This window comes from Lathyrus oleraceus, chromosome 7, assembly GCF_024323335.1.
Source record: "Lathyrus oleraceus cultivar Zhongwan6 chromosome 7, CAAS_Psat_ZW6_1.0, whole genome shotgun sequence".
NCBI lineage: Eukaryota > Viridiplantae > Streptophyta > Magnoliopsida > Fabales > Fabaceae > Lathyrus > Lathyrus oleraceus.
In genome coordinates, this window is record NC_066585.1 from 452,446,451 (window position 1) to 452,471,975 (window position 25,525).

At 35.9% G+C, this 25,525-nt stretch overlaps 1 protein-coding gene across 1 annotated transcript; it reads right to left on the bottom strand.

Moving 5' to 3' along the window:
- Nucleotides 1–732: 732 nt before the first annotated feature.
- LOC127104320 (uncharacterized) lies at nucleotides 733–6,878 on the bottom strand. The gene is made up of 2 exons (XM_051041507.1): nucleotides 6,400–6,878; nucleotides 733–736 (listed from the first exon to the last, which is right to left on the bottom strand). Exons 1-2 carry the CDS (start codon nucleotides 6,876–6,878, stop codon nucleotides 733–735), a joined length of 483 nt encoding a protein of 160 aa, XP_050897464.1.
- Nucleotides 6,879–25,525: the final 18,647 nt, after the last annotated feature.

The window sequence follows — 25,525 nt, forward strand, 5'->3', positions numbered from 1 at the left end:
ACCTAACACTTGTTGTTGATTTTACAAGATAAATGTATTGGATCTATGAATAGAGTATGGGATCTTGATTATGGATACTCAAAACATATGACGTGTTACATCTCCATGTTTCGTTGACTTTGTGGCAAGAAAGAAGAGTGGTGTGACCAAAAGGAATCAACTTCTAGTGTTCTTTAATTGGTAAAAATGTATTGATTATTACTAATATTTTCTATCCGAGAAGTGTCGGAAAAGGTATTGTTCTTAATGATGTAGTTTATCTTCGACAAGACATACTCAAGTTCATCAAATTAGGGATTGATCAACTTAAGATGAGAAACACGTGAGGAGGAGCAAGATGATTATCATAATTAAACAAGATTGAAATTAAAAGTATTAAGATGATCATCAAATCAATAATCTTCTTGGATACATTATTAATCATACTTTCAAGTACTTTGTCAAAGAGAAAAGTGGTAAGATTGTTGTTGTCTAAAGGTTGTATGACACATGTTGCATTCATTCCAACTTTCGTTCGAGAGTTTCTTGTGGAATGCATGTGCATCCTCCGTCATTCGTCCGACGAGGTAATATCTTTTCAACTTTTTCTTTGTAAGGAAGTTCTTTCTTTTCCATGCTTATTTTTCAAAGGTATATAATTTACTTTGTGTATGATATATGTTATGAGTTTTCACTTCTGAAAATTTCAAGTGATAACAAATGTGTGTTTCATTTAAAATGATTGTAGTGACCTTACCTAAATATATTCACATGTATGTTATACCGCTTCTAGCTTATGCTTGCTTGGAAGATTTCAAGTTTATGTCGATGGTATTATTTTTTGATCCACTGATTTGCAACATGTAGTGGAGTTTTCTAAGCTTATGCAGTGTGAGTTTGAGATGAGCCTTATGGGGGGAGTTGAATTACTTCCATGTTATTCAAATAAAACAACTCAATGAAGGGTCATGTGTGTGTTAAACCAAATATTACAACAACTTGCTAAAGAGATTTGGCATGGAAGATGCAAAGATTATTGGCACTTCTATGGCCACTGTAACACGGTGGAAGAACTGACTTTAGTTAAATGTTGCGGATAGCAAGAGTCGCCACCGACTTTTATTTTATCCAAAGGGAAAGGACATAAAAGAAAAGGAAAGACCTTAAAAAGATTTTGAGTTCGGGGGGTAGGTTATACAAAGGGAAGGTATTAGCACCCTTTATATCCATGGTTATCCATGGGCTCTTAGTTACTTAGCTCACTTTGTTTGTTTGCAAGAGTGTAGTGTGTGATTAGAAAAATTTCTTTAAGTACTTTGTAATGACCCTCGTATGGGTGTATACAAAGCCTAGTTTAGAAATTGCGAGGTGTAAAAGTAATTATGAAAAGTGTGAGCAAGTAACTATGAGATACCTACCCTAGATTAAGTCTTTCGTCTTCTCGTATATTCTTTCAATGGTAAGAATGTCCCTATTATTAAGGAATAGGTAGTCATTACCTTGGAGGTGTTTAAGGGACGGGCGTAGGGTCATCGTATGGTCAATGAAGGCAACATAAGGGGTGTCTTTAGCAACTCGTAGGGACTATCCTCATATTTACCGAAGGGACAAGATCATTATATCGTAGGCAACCTCGTAGGGACTTGATCTTTTAAGTTTATAGGGACTTGATGATTTTTCTGTTTGAAGGGACTTTGCTTAAGACACCCCTATTTTCGAGGGACTTGACCATTTAAAGAAGGCAACCAAGAGGAATACCCTAGGAACTACAGATGGCGATCAAAGATCGACCTACGTGTGTGAGTGTTATTTTTCAGATATTTGTCTTGAATTTAATTTTCTAAGTTCAATTATTTACAGTTAGTTTTTTACACTCCCTAAATTACTAACCACGCAATAAATATTTACAAAAATAAAAGCAAGAAAAATAAATTCCTAAACTATTACATGGCTATGGGACAAATACATAATAATCAGGCGAGAAAGAATAAATTTACAACCTATACATTTGTTCATAATATTATAAATAAAACAAAATTAAAATAAGGAAAATAATGAAGCAAAAATAGAATAGATAAAAGCAAATAATAATAAAATAATAAATAAACAATGGTAATAAAGCCATAATAAAATAACAATAATAATAAAGTGATAATAAAAAGGTTAGAATTTTAAAAGAAATTATTTTAGGTTAAACAAGTTAGATTTTTTTAGAAGTTATTAGAAAAATATGAGTTTAAAATAAATTAGTAATAATAAAAGAATTAAAAATACATTAATGTACAAATTATAAAATAAAAGAGTTATATGAAAAATATTAAGTTAGTTATTTACAAAATAAATAAAGATTATAAAAAATATCAAATTATTAGGTTAATAGGTTTATTATTATTATTCAATTAGAAAAATGGTCAATTAGATTTTATTTACAAAATATATAAGGATTTATTATTTTAAGTAAGTAATAAAAAAAAAGTTATTAAAATAGTTAGTATTTATTATTTATTTACAAAAAATATAAAGGTTATAGAAAAATATTAAATAATTAATTTAGTAGGTTTTCACGCCCTACATTACTAAACCACGCAGTTAATATAGGATCAATGGCAGGAATTTAAATGGCAGAAAAATAAATGGCAGAAAAATAAAATGGCAGAAAATAAATGGCAAAAAATAAAACCCTAATTATTACAACGCTTTGGTGCAGTTACATAATAAAGATGGCGAAAAGTAAAACTGAAAATATTACAAGTTAAAACTTAAAATATTACAAGGGCGAAGCAGTTACAGTGTATGAAAAACATAAATATGAGCGAAGATAGGAAATAATAATAAGGTTTGTTAAGGTTTAAGAAAAGGTTTATGGTTTAGAGGAAACAACACGGTTAAAGTTTTAGGTTTGAAATTTAGAGTTTGTGGCGAAATTGTCAGGGTTTAGGAAAAATCAGGGTAGTTAGTTATGAAAAAAAATGTGCAGATCTAAATATATGTATATAAAAAAATATGAATTAAAAAAAACAACGGCGTTGCTAGCGCAAAATTGCGATCATCGCAACTGGATCGGATAACACAAATGTCACGCCTCATACACGTATATGTGAAAACGGCGTATTGACACGATCCGATCCGAAAACATAATCAAATTATAACATAAAATAGAAATATATATATATATATTTAACACACTAGTTACATATTATAAATTATATATTATATGATCCATATGCATTTTTATTAACAACAAAATTATTATTATATTATATTATATATTATGAGACATGTAAAACTTATATAAAAACAAACACATCAAATACATAATACAGTGAACCAAATTATTATACATGTTATACTTATGTGCATAAAAAAAGCAAAACGGCGATATCCTGATATATTTAACCAAACCGCATGTATCTGAAATACATAACACAGTCACACATATGAACATGTATTTGAAACACAGTAACAAATATATCAACAAAATAGATAAAGTATATATCATATATAAACTATTACCAAACTGTGTGTACGATAGTATAGATCAGCCACTCTCGGTTTCTCTTTTTTGTTCTGTCTTTTGGCCTCCCTCTATCAGTCATGCTAGTAAATATATATAGGAACAAATTAGGTTAATGATAATGGGCCTAAGTTTATTTTGAAACCCAATATTAAATTAAAAACTGAATAAAGTTAAATAATTAAAATAGTTAAAATTAAAATAAAAACTAATTAACCTATTTATTTATTCTAGACCCAATATAAAAATAAATAGACTCAAAAAAAATAAAAGTCGGGCACCAAAATGCTCGAAAAAATAAAATGAACACGTCAAAATAATCAGCGCGAAATAAATGACTCGGAAAAATACAGCGTTTGGTCGGATTTTGAAATAAAAATTATGACCGTTTAAACTACTCAGACTGATCAACATATGACCAAAAATAGTCGTAAAAATATTTTTAGCATGTCAAATTAAACCACGTGAACCGCAGATTAATGTTACCGACATTTGCAAACTTAAACTTGACATTTTTTCGTTGACTAATTTTAGGCACAGTTAAAAAGTTAATTTGACCAGTCTGTTTGTAAATTCCGAGAAATTATTCCGGCTAATATTAAGACAGAAAAAAAATGTTATGCTATGAAGATGATGCAAATGAATGTGAAACAAAAAATTGGTTAGAGTTAAAAATAGAGGGCAAATTTTGGGGTGCAACAGCTGCCCCTGTTCAATTTTCTGAAACCTGAGGAGTTAGATTGGCCTGTGTGCCATTCGTGACTTGGAAGGTTGAAGGGGATTGAACACAAAAGCCCAAAAATTTGCACTCGCCGGTGCGTAAAGTAACACTGATGACTGGTTGTATATGCTTAAGTGGGCTTGAAGATGCCACTTGGAAGAACTGGAGATGGGCTTATAGATGCCATCCATAATATCAGGAGGTGATAATATCTTGATGTTGATACTGGATATCAGTACTAGGTCTTCGTATAGGTCGTCTCTGAATCGTATCTAAGAACATACTTTTAATTTAAGTGTCAGAACCAAATCTTCGTGGCGATTTCTTTCTGAATTAAGTATCAGCACTAAGCCTTCGTATAGATCGTCTCTGAACTGTTTTGAATTGTTGAATAAACCAGTAGAAATAAATCTTCGTGATGATTATCTCTTCTGGAAATATCCTGGATTAGGGAACAGATCTTCGTATAGACCGTTTGCCTAATATCCAAGAACAAAAGAGTGTCAGGATGAAATCTCCTGAAAATATCCTGGACTAGGGAATAGATCTTCGTATAGACCGTTTGCCTACTATCCGAGGACAAAAGAGTATCAGGATTAACTCTCCTGAAGACATCCTGGACTAGGAAATAGATCTTCGTATAGACCGTTTGCCTACTATCCGAGGACAAAAGAGTATCAGGATTAACTCTCCTGAAGACATCCTGGACTAGGAAATAGATCTTCGTATAGACCGTTTGCCTACTATCCAAGGACACCTTGAGTAATGATTAAGTATCAGCACTAGATCTTCGTATAGATCGTTTCTGACCTGTTGTGAATTGTTGATAGTATTTTATCTGTATATAACCATCCTGCAAGGAAAAGGTTAGTTTATGCAATATGTATGCATGCATGGCATGGTGCATCTAAGTAAATGTATTATGCACTTATGGATATGCCATGGTATGATGTAAATGATGTATGTATGAATCATGCGGCCTGAAGCGTCCGGATATCTTTGTATAACAACTGCTGGCTAGGGAAAATAAATCCCGATTCGTTGCTGAAGAATATGAGGAACTCGTTCCCGTCTTGTTTGATAGTATAGTATTTGTCACTTCCCGTATTCGTTCGTCGTACTTCTATTGAAGGAATAAGTTCTTGAGTATCCCGACTGAGGATAAAAGAGATGGACATAAATTCAAGGGGAGACGTAATTCGAAGCATCTATAAAGATAGATTTGCTCTACTGGGGATTTGTAGTGGGGATGAACCGGCGAAGCTTCGTTGAACTACTACCCTCGTTCGTCCTTAGTAAATACTATTACTGCATTTTATGCATTTCTGGTAAACATCAATCGTATTCAAAAGCATACATACATTCAAACACAACCAATGGACGTTTTCGCTTATGTAAATAGAGTAAAAGTAAATCTGGATTCAAAGATGAAATTTTATTTATATCACAAAGTGACCTATACATAGGCAAGTTTGTACAAGGAGACAGAAATCCTAGTAAGAGGAATTCGTCGTAAATTTTTTATAAAACAAAGAAAACAGCTATGTGAAAAATGATCCTATTGAGTTTCAATTCTACTATTGCCATTATCTTCAAATATCTCATCTTCTGCTGTTGAGACAGAAACGATTGGATTGATCTTTATCTGTTTGAACTTGATTTAGGTAGCACCATCAGTTGAAGTTACATGAGTGATCCAAACGAGACATAGTCATACGCTTTAATCCCTAACTTTTGCCTGGATTGCCCTTTCAGGTTTTCAATCCACCGGGATACCCTTTTTTGCCCAAGCCGCCTTTTCAGGTTTTCGACTTGCCGGGTACACATTTTTTTTATATATATCCCTAATTTTTGCCCGAACCCTTTTGGTTTGTCGGGATGCCCTTATTTTTGCCTAGGCCAGTCAACCTAGCGGGTCTCTTTTTATGCGTAGTATTTTTTAACTATGTCTGCGTTTACAGGCTGTGGAAAGTCTTCACCATCCATAGTAGTAAGCATCATGGCACCTCCTGAGAATACTCTTTTGACCATAAATGGTCCTTCATATGTAGGAGTCCACTTGCCCCTAGGATCACCCTGTGGTAGTATGATACGCTTGATTACCAAGTCACCAGCCTGATATACCTTTGGCTTAACCTTCTTATCCACACAACGAAGCAAAGTTGAATCATGATTGCGTTTGTACAAAATTCCATTACTCAAGAAGAACTTAGCAGAAAACCTCCTCAGAAACTTCTTATCTTTGACAGATGCCCCTTCAGGGAACTCCTGAGTTTCAAGATATCTTTTTACTTCATAGAACCAAGGCTTTTCCTCTCCTCCTTCAGTATCAATCTCATTGCAGTATGCAGGCTTCTCAAATCTATCGATAGTAATCTTGGGAGCTTCATCATCCCAACTAATCTCAAACATAGATGCCATGGTGGCTAATGCATCTGCCAACTGATTCTCTCCTCGTGGAATGTGTCCAAAGGTAATCTCTTCAAAATGTGGGATCAAAGACAGCACATGCTCTCTGTAGGGAATAAGATTTTCATGCTTGGTATCCCAATCTCCTTTAATCTGACTCACTACCAGGGCTGAATCTCCATATACGTCCAGGAACTGAATTTTCATATCAATGGCAGCTTTGATGCCCAGGATACATGCCTCATACTCAGCCATGTTATTGGTACAATAGAAACAAAGTCTTGCAGTAATCGGGGTATGACAACCTTCAGGGGAAATGATCACAACACCAACACCATTACCAAGTGCATTAGAAGCTCCATCAAAAACCATAGTCCATCGGGATCCTTGTTCAGGTCTGTCATATTGTCCAGGTTCTTTGGTAATAATCATAATGTCTTCATCGGGGAATTTAAAACTCATTGACTGATAATCATCCACTGCCTGATGAGCCAAATGATCAGCTATAACACTTCCTTTAATGGCCTTTTGAGTAGTGTACTGTATATCATATTCTGTTAAGATCATTTGCCATCTCGCTATTCGTCCGGAGAGAGCAGGTTTCTCGAATATGTACTTGATTGGATCCGTCTTCGAAATCAATAAGGTAGTATGAGTCAACATATACTGTCTTAGTCGGCGAGCAGCCCATGCCAAAGCGCAGCAAGTTTTCTCAAGCAGTGAGTATCTTGTTTCACAGTCGGTAAACTTTTTGCTAAGGTAGTATATTGCCTGTTCTTTTCGACCAGACTCGTCATGTTGCCCCAACACACACCCCATTGAGTTATCTAATACCGTTAAGTACATAATCAAGGGTCTTCCATCAACTGGTGGCATCAAAATTGGAGGTTCTAGGAGATATCTCTTGATTTCATCGAAGGTTGTCTGGCACTCATCATTCCACTCCATTACCTAATCTTTCTTTAACAACTTGAAGATTGGTTCACAGGTAGCAGTTAATTGGGAAATAAATCTTGCAATGTAATTCAATCGTCCCAAGAAACCTCTAACTTCCTTCTCAGTACGGGGAGCTGGCATCTCTTGTATAACTTTCACTTTTGCAGGGTCTACTTCAATACCTTTTCCACTGACAATGAAACCCAGGAGTTTACCAGACCTAACTCCAAAAGTACACTTGTTTGGGTTCAATCTCAATTTGTATTTCTTCAACCTTTCAAACAACTTATGCAGATGATCAAGGTGTTGCTCTTCATTCTGGGACCTGGCTATCATATCATCCACATATACCTCTATCTCATGATGAATCATATCGTGAAACAAAGCCACCATAGCACGCTGATATGTTGCCCCGGCATTCTTCAAACCAAATGGCATCACTTTATAGCAAAAGGTACCCCACTGTGTAACAAATGTAGTCTTCTCCATATCTTCAGGTGCCATCTTGATTTGATTGTAACCAGAGAAACCATCCATGAAAGAGAATACTTTATGCTGAGCAGTGTTGTCTACCAGAACATCAATATGAGGCAGTGGAAAGTCATCTTTGGGGCTGGCCTTATTCAAATCCCTGTAGTCTACACACATACGTACTTTACCATCTTTCTTAGGTACCGGTACCACATTTGCAACCCATTGAGGATAAGAAGTCACAGCTAAGAACCCTGCATCAAATTGTTTCATTACCTCTGCTTTAATCTTTTCTGACATTTCAGGCCGCATGCGACGAACCTTCTGCTTCTTTGGACGACAATCTTCTTTTACCGGTAAACGGTGAACCACAATGTCCGTATCCAACTCTGGCATATCTTCATAGGACCAAGCAAAGATTTCCACATAATCACGTAACATTTGAATTAATCTGCTCTTGACACCATCTTCTAATTCAGCTCCTATCTTGACCTCTTTCCTGTTTTCTTCAGTTCCCAGATTCACAACTTCGATTGGCTCTTCATGTGGCTGTATAGATTTCTCTTCTTGTTGTAATAACCTAGCAAGCTCTACAGGTACTTCACAATCTTCATCCTTTCCATCTTCAGCTTGATAGATCGGATTCTCGAAATTATAATTGGCAATAGTAGAACTGTTATCAACAGGATCCAGAGTGGATGAGGATCTGCATTTTAGTGATGTGGGTGTGTGTAAGAACACATAGCTGATGAAAATAAAATAAAAGAAAAACAAAGAGCCCAATATTTACGAAAACGAAACGTCCATTGATTTTTATTGAATGAAGTATGCAAATGAAATGACATCCCGAAACAAGCATACCATTGTGCCCCGGGTAAGGCACAAGGCTTAAAAGTTTAATTGTTAAAAATAACAACACAGTAATAGTATTTACTCCTGACTAAAGGAGATAGGAATAACGTCTTCAGTCTTCCAATTGTTGAGCCCATCACCCACAGTAGGAAAAATCCAGTTATCCAGATTGTAGTCTTCATTATAGTCACCCACAGCATTGATTTGATCTTTCATGTTCCCTGGATTGGTGATACGAACAGCACGAGCACGACGAACAGCCTTCTGGGACTCTGCAGTGAAACCCAAACCAAACTTGTCAGACTTGTAAGGAATGTCGGGAAGCTGACCCCAAATAGTGCAACCACCTTCTTCAACCATAGCTCTAGCATCTTTGAGGGAAGCCATTGTAGGAGGTACTCTGGTAACCACAGGAACTCTTTTAACCACAGGAGGAGCTTCAGTAGCAGGGACGACCCAAGGAACTACTTCAAATGTCTGGCAAGGAGTCTCAACATATTCACCTTCCACTTCAACATACTTAAATGTATTCACATGACTGACCATATATTCTTCCTCTCCATAAACAGTTACGATCTTTCCCTTCACTGGATATCTCAACTTCTGATGTAGAGTGGAGGTCACAACACCTGCCCCGTGGATCCAGGGGCTCCCAAGCAAACAAGAGTACGCAGGACGAATATCCATTACATAGAAGGTAGAATCGAAGACTTGAGAGCCTACTTTGATCGGGAGATCTATTTCTCCATGCACCACTCTTCTTGAACCATCAAAGGCTCTCACCACTATATTACTTGATCTTAACACAGCATCTTCAGGACTGAGCTTGTTCAGAACCTCTTTGGGAAGTACATTCAATGAAGAGCCATTGTCTATCAACACATGAGACAAGGTAGTGCCCCTACATTCAATGGAGATATGTAAAGCTCTGTTATGGTTTCTTTTGGCAGGATTCAAGTCAGCATCAGAAAAACCTAACCCATTATCATAAGTCAGATGTGCAACACAATTTTCAAATTGATCCACAGAAATTTCATTTGGTACATGAGCAGTCCTTAAGAATTTGATCAAGGCTTTAGCATAAGCCTCAGAACACAGCAACAAAGACAACATGGAAATTTTGGAGGGAGTATGCCCCAACTGGTCAACAATATCATAATCACTCTTACGAATGATCTTCAGCACTTCCTCCATCTGTTTAGAGAGATTTTCAGCAGTCGGTGCTTCAGCTTGCACAGGTTCAACCACAGGACCTTTGCCTCGAGCATCAGTACTTGGCTCAGAAGTGGAGGTAGTAGTTGGAAGAACTGTATTTTTTGAGGTAGCTGGAGGAGAGAAAATTCTTCCACTTCTGGTGATCTTACTAGATCCAGCAATATTATCAACAACAAGGTTATCATCAGTAATAGGTGTATCAGTCAAAGGTTCCTGCTTAACACCATGGATATAAACATCAGAACCGTAATTCCAGGGTATAGCTTTATCAGAAGTATAAGGAATAGGGCCAGGAGTGGTAATAATCATGGGAGGCACTCTAACTTCAGCAACAGTCTTCACCAGGCCTTCAGCAGTAATTTTGATAGGACCCTTGGAAGTGATCTTGACAGGGCCTTTGGAGGTAATCTTCACTGGCACTTTATCAACCATATCCACACCTTCAAACTTCTTACCTCGAGTTAGGTGTTCACACATACTTTCCACAGAAGGAGTTCTCTCAAACAATATAGTGTAATTGTCCATGAGGCGTTGAATACCATCTTTCAACTTCCAACAGCTATCAGGTTTGTAGGCACAATAAAAACAGTCTTCGTTGCAACCTGGAAAGAATCCAGCCTGCACCAGCTTCTTCTTGATAATAGATAAGGGAGTAGACACATCTGCTACTGAGGAAACATATGAAACTTCATCAACAGCATTAACAGTCTTCTCATGATTGGGCATGGGAGCAGTAATCATATTTGGAGTCCCAGGAGGGTCAAATTCAATCTCCCCGGCTTCAATCATATCTTGAATCTTATTTTTCAGCACCCAGCAATTGTTGGTGTCATGTCCCGGATAATTAGAATGATAGGCACATCGTGCATTAGGATTATACCGAGGAGAGGAAGTATTAGGATTCTGAGGAGGGTCCTTCAAAATAATGAGTTCCCCTTTCAACATGTGTTGCAAGGCTTGGGCCAGTGACATGTTGATCTTGGTGAATTGTCTTCTAGGCTTCTGTTGATTACTCTGTGGTAGCTCTGGTGTTGCAGGAGTAGGATTAGAAATGTGAACTGCTCCTACGGATTGGTGACTTCTGTTACGGCCAGGTTAACCAAACACAGCATTAGACTCCTTCTTTCCACTAGGGGGCTTCTTTGCAGTGCTTGATGAAGAGGCACCCACCTGTATCTTACCACTTCTTATGCCACTTTCCACACGCTCTCCAGTCATTATCAGCTTAGTGAAACCAGATGATGAGCTTCCAATGAGGTGACTATAGAAAGGACTATTCAGCGTACTCATAAACATATCCACTAGCTCCCTGTCAGTCAGAGGAGGTTGAACTCTGCCAGCCAGGTCTCTCCATTTCTGGGCATACTCCTTTAAATTCTCCTTAGCACCCATTGACATGCTTTGTAGCTGCATGCGAGTAGGTGCTAAATCAGCATTGTATTGGTATTGCCTGTAGAAGGCCTCAGCAAGATCATTCCAATCACGGATATTGACACTCTCCAATTGATAGTACCATTCCAATTGAGCTCCAGACAAGCTCTCTTGGAAGAAATGAATCCATAACTTCTTATCAGCAGTATGTGGTTGAATCCTCCGGACATAGGATCTTAAATGCAGCGTGGGACATGAGACACCATCATACACCACAAAAGCAGGAACCTTGAAACCAATAGGTATAACCACTCCAGATATTAAACTCAGATCTTCAAAATCCAGCCCAGAAGATTTTTGTAACTCCATAGCATTCATTCTATCCACCAGCATCTTGTACTTATCTTCATTAGGGTCATGATAATAATTTGCTTCAGAATCAGAATCTCCCACAGTATCATGGAGACTACCTCCCTCTTTCTCAGAATTTTCAGACTCATAATCATCAACATGTTCCTTTGTCTTGATAGGGCCTCTGAATCTTCTTCCCAGATTTATAAGGCCTCCTGATCTTCTAGTCTTCTTCTTCTTCTTAGCCAGCAATGTCTTCAACTCATCTTGCCCCTTGGACAAGTTCAGAATCAACTCTTGGAATTGTGCATTCTGAGCCTGGAGATCTTTGACAGTCTGTTCAAGAGCCATTTCTGCTGAGGTAAACAGCGAGAAGATAAGATACCTGTTCATAAGAAACCTGTGATGCAATAATATGGTATGTAGATGCTTATGCAATGTTTTCAAGGACCGTATGATTTAAATTAGTTTAAACCACCAAAAAGCAAACTTTTATTAGTAATAAACTTGTTTGCCCCTTGGGCTTACAATAAAAATGAAATGAATACAAAAAATGGGGTTTTAAGTCTCCCATGGACGTTTCCTCTTTGTGTTGAGGTATGAGTTGAGATTCCGCTCCTCGTGAAGTTGTTTTGTTAGCTCCAGGATTCTTTCCTGACTTGCCTTGTAATGAGTCTCAAAAGTATCTCTTTCCTCCTTCAACTGGATCCAGGACCTCTGTAACTCTTCCATGTCAGTGGGCATGTCTGGATGAAGAATGATGTAAGAAGTATCTCCTTCAGCAACAGGCTCCATGGTAACTGGCAGGATAGCAGGATACGGCATCATAAGAGTCTGAGCACGAGATCGTACCCATCTGAGATATGGTTCCATAGGAATAGTGTACTTGGGTTCCAGAGTCTTGCTGTCAACCTTGTTCACTTTACCCCATGCTCGTATGAACCTTTGACGGTAACCTTGAAGATCGTTGTCGTAGTCGAACACAATACCCTGAATAAGCATGTCATGAGGACCATCAGTCCGAGCGTAACCAAACTGACGTAGAGCTAAAGAAGGGTTGTAGGTAATGCCCCCTCTTATGCCAAGGAGTGGCACATTAGGGAACTCCCCACAACGGTCAATGATGGTAACATTCTCCATAGATCTTGAGCACCAATGAATATCTGAATGAGAAAGTGACATAATCCTCTTGGACCACCTGAACCCTTGTTCATTCTTCATCACTGATTGAGGAAGGTGAGAAATAAACCACCTAGATAATAGAGGTATGCAACACATCAGAGTTCCTCGTGCCTTCGTAGTACAGGTATGAAGAGAGTGTAAGATGTCTCCAAGTAATGTAGGCACTAGATTGCGAGTCAGAAATATGTTGATGGCGTGTACGTCTATGAACTGGTCTGGATTGGGGAACAGTACTAAGCCATAAATCAATAGGGCTAAGATCTCCTCAAAAGCATCATAACTCATAGCCTTCAGGAATACTTGAGCTTTCTCCATAAATACCTTAGCAAAAATACCCTTAACTCCACTCCTTGTTTCTAGGACAATGTCTGATTTCTTTAAATGTAAGGCTGCAGCAATGACTTCAGGTTTAGGCTCTTTTTCCAAGCCTGTGAAGGGTTTCTGATCAAGAATAGGTATACCCAGAAGCTTGGAGAACTCTTCCATTGTAGGGACCAGCTGATAGTCGGGAAATGTGAAGCAATGATGTTTAGGGTCAAAGAACTGAAACAGGACACTCATCATGTCTTCATTGAACCTTGAAGTGACTAGATCCAGTAGGTGACCATGCCTCTTGATGAACTGGGAGTTTTCAGAAACTTGAGAGACCAATTCCTTAAGCTTAGGAGGTATTCCTACAAAGTTGATCCGGATAGTATTCCTACGAGCAGAAGCCATGACCTGCAACAAAGAACAAAGATAAATCCTTTGGTCCTTGAAATGGTTAGTGAAAATGCTATGCTTATGATGCATGATGATGCTATGATGTTATGCTCAATCACAAACATGTGGCACACACAAACAAGTCACACAATAGCCCTAGGTTTGAAGGCTTGCATGAGGTTTAAAGGTAAGTACCCTCCCCTGAAGTTTAGTTGATTCATCCTGTCCTACAAAAGTAACCAGGTTCTAAGGGATCTCAAAATCATTGATCCTTCACAAGGGTGGTTGTTCAGTAGGCAACTTACTTGCCAACCAAAACCCTCCAAGTTTAGGATCTCAATGAGTGTAGTATCGAGTATCAACCAACTTCAATCTTCACCAAAGCCGGTTATCTCACTACTTTCTAAAGGCCAAGATGGGATGACTAGGGTTCTAAAAGTCAGTTAGTGTATTGGCAACATATGGCAGCCTCATATTATCCTCAACTTGCTTAAGGAACATAAGCACCAACCAAGAAGTCACACTAACTATGGCCACCAGATCAACCATATCGATATACGTCGTACAGTTTCCTTGGTCTATTGCCATTTACCTAAGGTACACTAGATCCGGGTTAGGGTCTTTCACACATAAGAGCACCCAACAGATAAGTATAAAGCAAACAAGGCAAACAATTTTAAAGTGATCTAATTCCTAAGGGTACCCCTCTTTTATTAAATCCCCAGCATAGTCGCCAGTTCTGTAACACGGTGGGAGAACTGACTTTAGTTAAATGTTGCGGATAGCAAGAGTCGCCACCGACTTTTATTTTATCCAAAAGGAAAGGACATAAAAGAACAGGAAAGACCTTAAAAAGATTTTGAGTTCGGGGGGTAGGTTATACAAAGGGAAGGTATTAGCACCCTTTATATCCATGGTTATCCATGTGCTCTTAGTTACTTAGCTCACTTTGTTTGTTTGCAAGAGTGTAGTGTGTGATTAGAAAAATTTCTTTAAGTACTTTGTAATGACCCTCGTACGGGTGTATACAAAGCCTAGTTTAGAAATTGTGAGGTGTAAAAGTAATTATGAAAAGTGTGAGCAAGTAACAATGAGATACCTACCCTAGATTAAGTCTTTCGTGTTCTCGTATATTCTTTCAATGGTAAGACTGTCCCTATTATTAAGGAATAGGTAGTCATTACCTTGGAGGTGTTTAAGGGACGAGCGTAGGGTCATCGTATGGTCAATGAAGGCAACATAAGGGGTGTCTTTAGCAACTCGTAGGGACTATCATCATATTTACCGAAGGGACAAGATCATTATATCATAGGCAACCTCGTAGGGACTTGATCTTTTAAGTTTATAGGGACTTGATGATTTTTCTGTTTGAAGGGACTTTGCTTAAGACACCCCTATTTTCGAGGGACTTGACCATTTAAAGAAGGCAACCAAGAGGAATACCCTAGGAAGTACAGATGGCGATCAAAGATCGACCTACGTGTGTGAGTGTTATTTTTCAGATATTTGTCTTGAATTTAATTTTCTAAGTTCAATTATTTACAATTAGTTTTTTACACTCCCTAAATTACTAACCACGCAATAAATATTTACAAAAATAAAAGCAAGAAAAATAAATTCCTAAACTATTACATGGCTATGGGACAGATACATAATAATCAGGCGAGAAAGAATAAATTTACAACCTATACATTTGTTCCTAATATTATAAATAAAACAAAATTAAAATAAGGAAAATAATGAAGCAAAAATAGAATAGATAAAAGCAAATAATAATAAAATAATAAATAAACAATGGTAATAAAGCCATAATAAAATAACAATAATAATAAAGTGATAATAAAAAGGTTAGAATTTTAAAAGAAATTATTTTAGGTTAAACAAGTTAGATTTTTTTAGAAGTTATTAGAAAAATATGAGTTTAAAATAAATTAGTAATAATAAAAGAATTTAAAATACATTAATGTACAAATTATAAAATAAAAGAGTTATATGAAAAATATTAAGTTAGTTATTTACAAAATAAATAAAGATTATAGAAAATATCAAATTATTAGGTTAATAGGTTTATTATTATTATTCAATTAGAAAAATGGTCAATTAGATTTTATTTACAAAATATATAAGGATTTATTATTATAAGTAAGTAATAAAAAAAAAGTTATTAAAATAGTTAGTATTTATTATTTATTTACAAAAAACATAAAGGTTGTAGAAAAATATTAAATAATTAATTTAGTAGGTTTTCACGCCTTACATTACTAAACCACGTAGTTAATATAGGATCAATAGCAGGAATTTAAATGGCAGAAAAATAAAATGGCAGAAAATAAATGGCAAAAAATAAAATCCTAATTATTACAACGCTTTGGTGCAGTTACATAATAAAGATGGCGAAAAGTAAAACTGAAAATATTACAAGTTAAAACTTAAAATATTACAAGGGCGGAGCAGTTACAGTGTATGAATAACATAAATATGAGCGAAGATAGGAAATAATAATAAGGTTCGTTAAGGTTTAAGAAAAGGTTTATGGTTTAGAGGAAACAACACGGTTAAAGTTTTAGGTTTGAAATTTAGAGTTTGTGGCGAAATTGTCAGGGTTTAGGAAAAATCAGGGTAGTTAGTTATGAAAAAAAATGTGCAGATCTAAATATATGTATATAAAAAAATATGAAATTAAAAAAAACAACGGCGTTGCTAGCGCAAAATTGCGATCATCGCAACTGGATCGGATAACACAAATGTCACGCCTCATACACGTATATGTGAAAACGGTGTATTGACACGATCCGATCCGAAAACATAATCAAATTATAACATAAAATAGAAATATATATATATATATTTAACACACTAGTTACATATTATAAATTATATATTATATGATCCATATGCATTTTTATTAACAACAAAATTATTATTATATTATATTATATATTATGAGACATGTAAAACTTATATAAAAACAAACACATCAAATACATAATACAATGAACCAAATTATTATACATGTTATGCTTATGTGCATAAAAAAAGCAAAACGGCGATATCCTGATATATTTAACCAAACCGCATGTATCTGGAATACATAACACAGTCACACATATGAACATGTATTTGAAACACAGTAACAAATATATCAACAAAATAGATAAAGTATATATCATATATAAACTATTACCAAACTGTGTGTACGATAGTATAGATCAGCCACTCTCGGTTTCTCTTTTTTATTCTGTCTTTTGGCCTCCCTCTATCAGTCATGCTAGTAAATATATATAGGAACAAATTAGGTTAATGATAATGGGCCTAAGTTTATTTTGAAACCCAATATTAAATTAAAAACTGAATAAAGTTAAATAATTAAAATAGTTAAAATTAAAATAAAAACTAATTAACCTATTTATTTATTCTAGACCCAATATAAAAATAAATAGACTCAAAAAAAATAAAAGTCGGGCACCAAAATGCTCGAAAAATAAAATGAACACGTCAAAATAATCAGCGCGAAATAAATGACTCGGAAAAATACAGCGTTTGGTCGGATTTTGAAATAAAAATTATGACCGTTTAAACTGCTCAGACTGATCAACATATGACCAAAAATAGTCGTAAAAATATTTTTAGCATGTCAAATTAAACCACGTGAACCGCAGATTAATGTTACCGACATTTGCAAACTTAAACTTGACATTTTTTCGTTGACTAATTTTAGGCACAGTTAAAAAGTTAATTTGACCAGTCTGTTTGTAAATTCCGAGAAATTATTCCGGCTAATATTAAGACAGAAAAAAAAATGTTATGCTATGAAGATGATGCAAATGAATGTGAAACAAAAAATTGGTTAGAGTTAAAAATAGAGGGCAAATTTTGGGGTGCAACAGCCACAAATTGAAACTTGGAAAAGAATGAAAATGGTAAGGATGTAGATGTCAAGAAATATAGAGTGCATCCTTAATCATTTCATAAGAAAGGTAATATCGTTCCTTTTTTTCATTTTCCCTTTTTGTAAGTAAGCTTTTATCTTTACATGTTACTTGTGTTCCAAACGGTTGATATTCTTGATGTTTGAATTAGTTCATAAATACACACTTCCAAAAATGTCTATTAATGTATGTAAATTATAAGCTTATAGTGACTTTGTGCTTTTCTCTCTTATTTCTTGAAATATGCTCTTGGGATATTGACTTGTTATCTATTCTTGCATGAAACTTGATTGAACATGGTATAATGTTAGAAAGTTCTTGTTGTATGTCATTGTTATGATACCATATTTATTTTTGGTTTGTATGGTGATAAATATTTACCACCTTGCTAGAGCACATGCGTGTGCAGCCTTTCGGGAGTATCAAAGGCACATGTCACGTAATCATGTGCAACTTTTGTAGCAACTCAAGAGTTTTTGATTGCATTGTATCATTCATATTTCATGTTTGTGCTATGTTATTTGGCCTTCATTGTGACAATAATGTTGTATTGTTGCCTTTGTGAGGGCAAATATCCCTTGTCCTTATTTTAATGATGTCAAACCTTTTTAGTTGCTCATAATGTGTGCTTTGGACAGTGCCATCATATCATAGAATGCATTCATCATCTAACATGCTCAAAGTATAAGTGAAATGAGTCCATGCATATAAGAGTATTTCATAGATGTGAATAATGCATTTGATCATCATTGGTACCTTAGGTTCATAAGAAAATAGTTTGAATTGACCAAAATATCAAAAACTCATTTTTGACAGTTCAAGAATTTTGAGTTGACTCATGACTTGGAGCGTAACTCTCGGGTTTGAACAGGTCAAGTCATGAGTCGACTCAACTTTGGAAAAACCTGTTTGAGTTGACTCATCCCCTGTTTGAGTCGACTCATTGGCTGTTTCGTTTGAACCATGTTGCCACGGGTCTGAACAGGTCGAGTCATGAGTCGACTCAACTCTAGAAAAACCCTGTTTGAGTCAATTCATCCCATGTTTGAGTCGACTCATCGCCTGCTTCATTTGATTAGTTTTTGCCTCGGGTCTGAACAGGTCGAGTGACCTGTGTGAACAAGTCGATAGGTCACTGTTGGCACTCAATTTTCTGCTGTGCATTTTTGCAAAATTATTCTATTATGTCTGTTACTTTGTCCATACATCATATAAATATTCTAGAGTCTCTTCTTCAATACAACCAACAATAAAAGTGAAAGATATACACTAAAGTGCTCTTCATCTTCATTTTTCATTGCATTTCTCAACAACTACACATAACAATTTTTGTTGATCATTGTGTATTGTTGTGGTGATAATGTCCAAATAGGATTGTGTAATCTTAGTTTAGGTAGAGGCTTTGAGTGAGTTTTTCTTGAATAAAACCATTGGGGTTTTGTCCTCCAAGAATTTGGGTTTTTTGCACTAATCTTTGCTTTATAGATTCAACCGAGTGAAAGGTTTGAAGAACCGTGGGTTCGTTCAAACAAGTAACGATAACCGGAGGATTGTGAAGGAAGGTTAGGGTTCAAGCGTCTTGCAATTGAAGTCATCCGAGCTAGAATTTTGGAGAATGTGGAGTTCTTGCAATAAGGTAGCTACAACCGGAGGTTTCACGCACATCTGATCAAAATCAGTCGAGCTAGAATTTTGGAGAACGTGGAGTTCTTGCAATAAGTTAGCTACAACTGGAGGTTTTTTCGGAACGCTTGAAGGACTTTGTTCAACTAGAATCAATGGGAGAGAAGTGAATAGGATCTGCAACAACACTTGGGGTTGGTTGGTGGTGATCATTTCTTCGATTGTATTAACTTTGCAACTTGTTAATAAAAACATCTCAATTCTAGATTTAGAATTGAGGGCAGACGTACCCTAAGCGAGGACAATAGGGGAACTGCCTCAAAAAATCTGGTGTTGTTCTCTCTTTCTCTTATCTCTTTAAATTCTGCAGAAATTAAGTTTTGTGTGAAATTAATAGTAAAATCAACATCGCTTAATTGTTGTGAATAATAGCTATTCGATAAATTGGTGTAATCACTTTGATTGCAACTAAGTAAAATTCTGCACATCCAATTCGAGTGAAATTGAGACTTGGTATGGAGTGCACACCAAGTGTTTGATAAAACTAATCTCACACAAATCTATTAATATTTTACTTGTTCTCTTATTGTGTTAACTCATCATTAGAGGTAACCATATCATGGATTGTAGTAATTAATCGATTGATTTAGATAGTGGTTGATTACCTCTTTCTTAGTTATTCCTTTCGGTTTCACGCATATCCGATCTTTCCATTAATGGGTCGTTTAGACGATTGTGGTCTAGGGAGCTTTCGCAACCTTTAAAAACAATGCAAAAAAACGCTAAATTTTAAACACTGATATATTCAACTCCCCCTTCTAGATCGGTACTATCGTCTAACAGCCTTACATGCGTGTATTTATGTGTAGGCATGTTCCTTCAATATGTATGTCATTCTATGTGAGTGTTATCATATTGATGTTCTTATCTTTGCAAACCGCCTCTGTGTGTTATTTTGCTTTATGCGTGATTCAAGATACTTCTCATGATTTGCGTTGTTTCTTTTTGATGTTGTCAAAGGAGGAGAATCAAGATGAAGTTGGGATGCATATATTCATGGGAGTCTTTCATTGAAACACGAACGCATCATCTCAAGTTTTTCCATCATAAAAAGGGGAGTATGTGAGTGCAACTTCGTTTAGATGTATTTTGTGTGATGTCAAAACTAGGATACTTTAGCATTACTGTATATTGGACGATATCCTCTGATTCTCTATGTGCATCTTAGAATTAGGAAGCGTAAAAGAATTTGGAAACAACTTAGAAAAGGTCTCATGCATCAAAAATGCATGACAAATATTTTTTTGTGAAAAATGCGTAAAAAAATATTTTTTTGTGAAAAAATTGCATTATAGGTTGACACATGTTGTCTATAGGTTGATACATGATGTCTACAGGTCGATGCATGTTGTCTACAAGCCGACCTATAGAAACATTTTCATGCTATAGGTCGAGACATGCATTTTATAGGTCGACGTGTATGCTACATTATTAAAGCGTGTAGCTTTTATTTCATGTGCTGACTCCTCAGGTCGACACATAGGAAGCATATATCTGCTATAGGTCGATACATGACCTTGAACAGGTTGACCTATACTATAATTCTTTTTGAAAAATTCATATTTTCTCCAAGTTTTTTGCATTTCCTTTTGCCTAAATCACCCATGCATATAAATGCTTCATAAATGCATCATTCTATAGTAAGGTTTCTAAAGTGAGTAAAACCTACATGAATCCAGGATTTCAAAGCATCTCATCATCTTAATTCAATATATGCATACACATAATCATTTTTTGATTGGGTGCCATCTAGATTAGGATTAATAACGTACAATTAGGTTTGTTCTACCAAAAATATTGAGTTGGGATCATTGAGCGATTCAAATAAGAAAGTCGGTTTAGGGTTTTCCTTCAAGATCTTTAGGGTTTGAAGGTTTTTGACATTGTGAAATATGAGTTCGATCGAGTGACAACCTTGAGACTAGGTATATCGGCAAGGGAGTAGCGTGAAACGGTGGATCATGTTAACTAATCTTGGGTTCAAAAAGTGTGCACTTGGGATTAATTCAGCCAGGTGAAAGCCTTGAGACAAGGAGGTCGTGCAAGGAAGTAGCGACAACAGGTGAATTGAAGCGGCATTGTTGGTTACATGATCATGTGCTTGGGATTAATTCAGCTGGGTGAAAACCTTGGGACAAGGGGTGCCTTGCAAGGAAGTAGCAACAACAGGTGAATTGAAGCGACATGGTTAGTTACTTGATCAAGATTGGAGGTGCTAGAGTCAAGAACAAACTTAGGGTTTGTGGGATTTAATTTCTCATCTCTTTTATTGATACATTTGCAAAGTAAGATTTATTATATTAATATCTCAATTCGAATTCGAATTGAGGGCAGACGTACCCATAACGAGATCGATTGGGGAACTACCTAAACAAATCCTTGCGTACTCTCCCTCTCTATCTATATATCTTGTTTATTTTTTGGTTCACAATTTATTGATTACTCTGATATCTTGATCAACATTGTTTGGATAATAACTTTTGAATTCTTTGTTAATTTCTGTTGTTGTAGTAATGACATACAATTTGGTAGTGATTGGATTTTTAAGAACTACAAACATTATACTAATATCCTAACTTTGTTGATTGTAGGTAAAATGTTTGACAAATTTATGCCAACTAGTCTTCTGTGTGTTATTGTCATTGGAGATAGATCGTTACTATAATAGAGTATTAAATTTAGTGCTTGAAGTGTTGATTGATCAACTTGTGAATTATTATCATACCATTGGTACTCACACGTATATCCAGAACTTTCAATAGAAGGTTCCGTTAGACGATTTTGGATCCGGAAAATATTTAAAACTTGCTTCCGCACTATAAAATTATCTAAATCAATTTTTTGATTAAATTTTTAACTTGGGATCTATTCACCCCCCCCCCCCCTCTAGAGGTATTCCGTCGTCCAAAAATGCTTCTCTAACTGCTTTTTTGAGAGCACGCACGGTTGTTTCAATCTCTGGATCCAATGGTATTAATGTTGATCATGAACTACGCATACACAAACATTAAATACATCAGTAGCACTATGATAAACAAGAAAATAAAACAAAAATAAAAAAGACTAAAAATAAAACATTGCACAAACACCGCCTTGTTGAGATATCAACAGTCACCGACAACGGCGTAAAAACTTAATGACTTCTCTTCAAGTGTACCGATAATATCGAAGTAATAAAAAGATCAAACAATGCAAAATATGTGCAATGTATAAAAACTAGTAAAAATGAGGGGTTTTCGAGTTTTAATGCGAAACGTAAATAAGAGATTAAACAGAATTACGAAAGCGGTCAGTTTGTATTTTAGAATCCCCTATTTCTCTATTGTTGATGTTTGATGCCTCATATGAATGATCTTATCACTATAACCTCACGGCGAATTAACAAAATCATTATAGCCGATCCCTCACGAAATAACTCACTAACCACTACTCATAGCTTTCTATCCCTAGTCCGCCAGCGTAAGTAGGGTTAGGTGATGCACACAATGTTAATTTCCCATGCCACTACTCAGAGTCTCCTATTCCTATTCAACCAGCGTAAGTAAAATAATTTCCCTATGTCCAACACATAGACTAATGACCAGTATTCCCTATGTGCACAAAATTAATTTAAAAGAGTATCTCACATATAAAGCATTAAGAACAATAAGAAATTGAATGACATTATAGATCAAAAGGTTCATACAAAGTCAAATCAACATATAACCCAACAATATTGAAATAGGTTCATCATAACACAACATAACCTAGAGAAGCTTAGCTACTCATAATTCAGATAACAATACTACAATTGATAGATGAAAATAACATATGAATTCCCTTGAAGTGATGACCTTTAATGACTTCAAATTCACTAAATATCTCCTTTGATACTCTCCAAATCGTGTTTTACTCTCTAACTTTCGTAACCATTATTAAAGTGCAAAAACTCCTATTAAAAAGAGCTCAGAATGGATCAAACGCGTCATAAAAAGGCCAGAAAAAGGGACCATCGCGTGTGTGATGACTTTTATCGCACGCGTGATGCAGATTTTATGGACTCTATCGCGTGCGCGATGTTGCATGTGATTATTTCTGAAGCTGCACTTTTTTTTGTCTCTTTTTTTTCACTCAAATCTTCACTAATTCCACAATCTTCACACTTAGCTATTTTTTCCTCATTCTTTGGTCTTTCTTCTTTATTTTGGCTCATCTTTCACTTGTTTTGACCCGATTCTTCGACTAAATTCATGCAATGACAGACTGTCATCACCTACCCTCAATATATCAAATATTTCTCAATTCAACGTGAGTAAACCTAGAAGATCACATGATCATTCTATACAAATAATGCATTCTCAACAAATAATATCTATTTGCAAACATGTTACAACAATTATAAACGAGTTGCATTCAAAACCAACATATGTATACGCATTGTGGCATTTCAACAAACACTACGCCAAAAACTGGAATAGACAGCGCACCTTAGAGGGCGCTTTATTACAAAAGCGCACTCTAAAGTGAAGCGAAAAAATAAGGAGCGAACAACTGGAATAGACAGCGCACTTTAGAGGGCGCTTTTGTAATAAAGCGCCCTCTAAGGTGAAGCGAAAAAATAAGGAGGAGATAGAGGGACAACAATACAGGGCGCTTTTTAGAAAGCGCCCTCTAAGGTTACCCTTAGAGGGCGCTTTTTAGAAAGCGCCCTCTAAGGTTATCCTTAGAGGGCGCTTTTAAAAAAGCGCTCTATAAGTCCATGTGCATTTCCAGTTTATAAAGCGCTTTTGGAAAGCCTTAGAGAGCGCTTTCATAAGCGCCCTCTTAGGCCCCCTTTAGAGGGCGCTTTTTTTCCACAAGCGCCCTCTAAGGTCCCCTTTAGTAAACATTAAAATTATAACATACTACGCGTTTTGTTATTTCACTCTCTGTTATTTTCGTTCTTTTTCACGTTAGGGTTCTAACTGCTACGATTTTCGCTACTTCTAAGGCGTTCTCCTTCCACCTCTGTTAGATCTACGACGTTTCCTCCTTCTATTAATTCGTTGTTAGCTGTTCGATTTTGACACCATAGGTATTTTTCTAATCTTCATATTACTTGGTTTCTCTTCTGACGTTCGCTATTGTTCATTTTTGGTTTCTCTTCTGACTTCGAAGAACTTAATTGGAGTTCTAGATATATACGGATTCGAGAGTTTCAAGACAAACAGGTTATTAATCTTAACCACCCTCTTGCCTAATTTTATATGAAGTTTATAGACGTATGCACATTTGGTCAATCTCTGTGATCGAATTTTTTGTGTTCTCTATTTACATTTTTCGTATCTATTTACTTTTGAACCACACTTATTGTTCTAACAGTAACTAACTTTACATCGGCCCTGTTCAGCTTCGAGCAATTTTGTATCAATTTGACAAATGAGAAGTTATAGCAGCATTTCAACCAGGTTTGATTTTTCTACTATCTCCTGGTAAACAATTTCTATATGAATTAGAAGAATAAACGATGATATGTTATACCGTGCTAATATCTTCGTTGTTTTATGCTGAAGGGATTTCATGTGGAACAATCTGACTGGCACAATACCAAAGGAAATCGGACACATTACATCGTTGAGACTCTTGTAAGAAACTTACCAAAGAAAATGAATTATTAGTATTGATCCTCGTCAAGTTTTTGTATGACTAGAGCTTATAGCATAAGCGCTTAATTGAGATGTTTTATACGCAGGCTCTTGAATGGAAATAAATTATCTGGCAGTTTACCGGATGAGCTTGGCAACCTTACGAATATGAATAGACTCCAACTAGATGAAAACCAACTGTCAAGTTCTGTGCCAGAATCGTTAGCGAATATGATCAACGTTAGACACCTGTAAGTGGATGTCTAAACCAAAATTGTTCATCAACAGAACATAAAGCTCGATTTCTTACATGTACTTATTCTGCTGCTTTTCTGTCTTGCAATTGCAGCCACATGAACAACAACTCATTCACTGGTCAACTTCCATCCAAACTTTCAAACCTTTCCAATCTTATGCATTTGTGAGTATTGAAGCCAATTTAAATTTCCTTTATGATTTGAAACTTTAGAGTTGCATCTCCAAATTGATTTTCTTTTTTTTACAAGTTTTAACTGTGTCTGCTTGTTAACATGACTCTACAGGCTTTTGGATAACAATAACTTATCGGGATATCTTCCACCAGAATTCTCCAAGTTACACAGTTTGG

Bases quoted from the DNA above. Each gene is read 5' to 3' on its own strand.
- LOC127104320 (XM_051041507.1), bottom strand. From the start codon at position 6,878: ATGGCTGAGTATGAGGCATGTATCCTGGGCATCAAAGCTGCCATTGAT.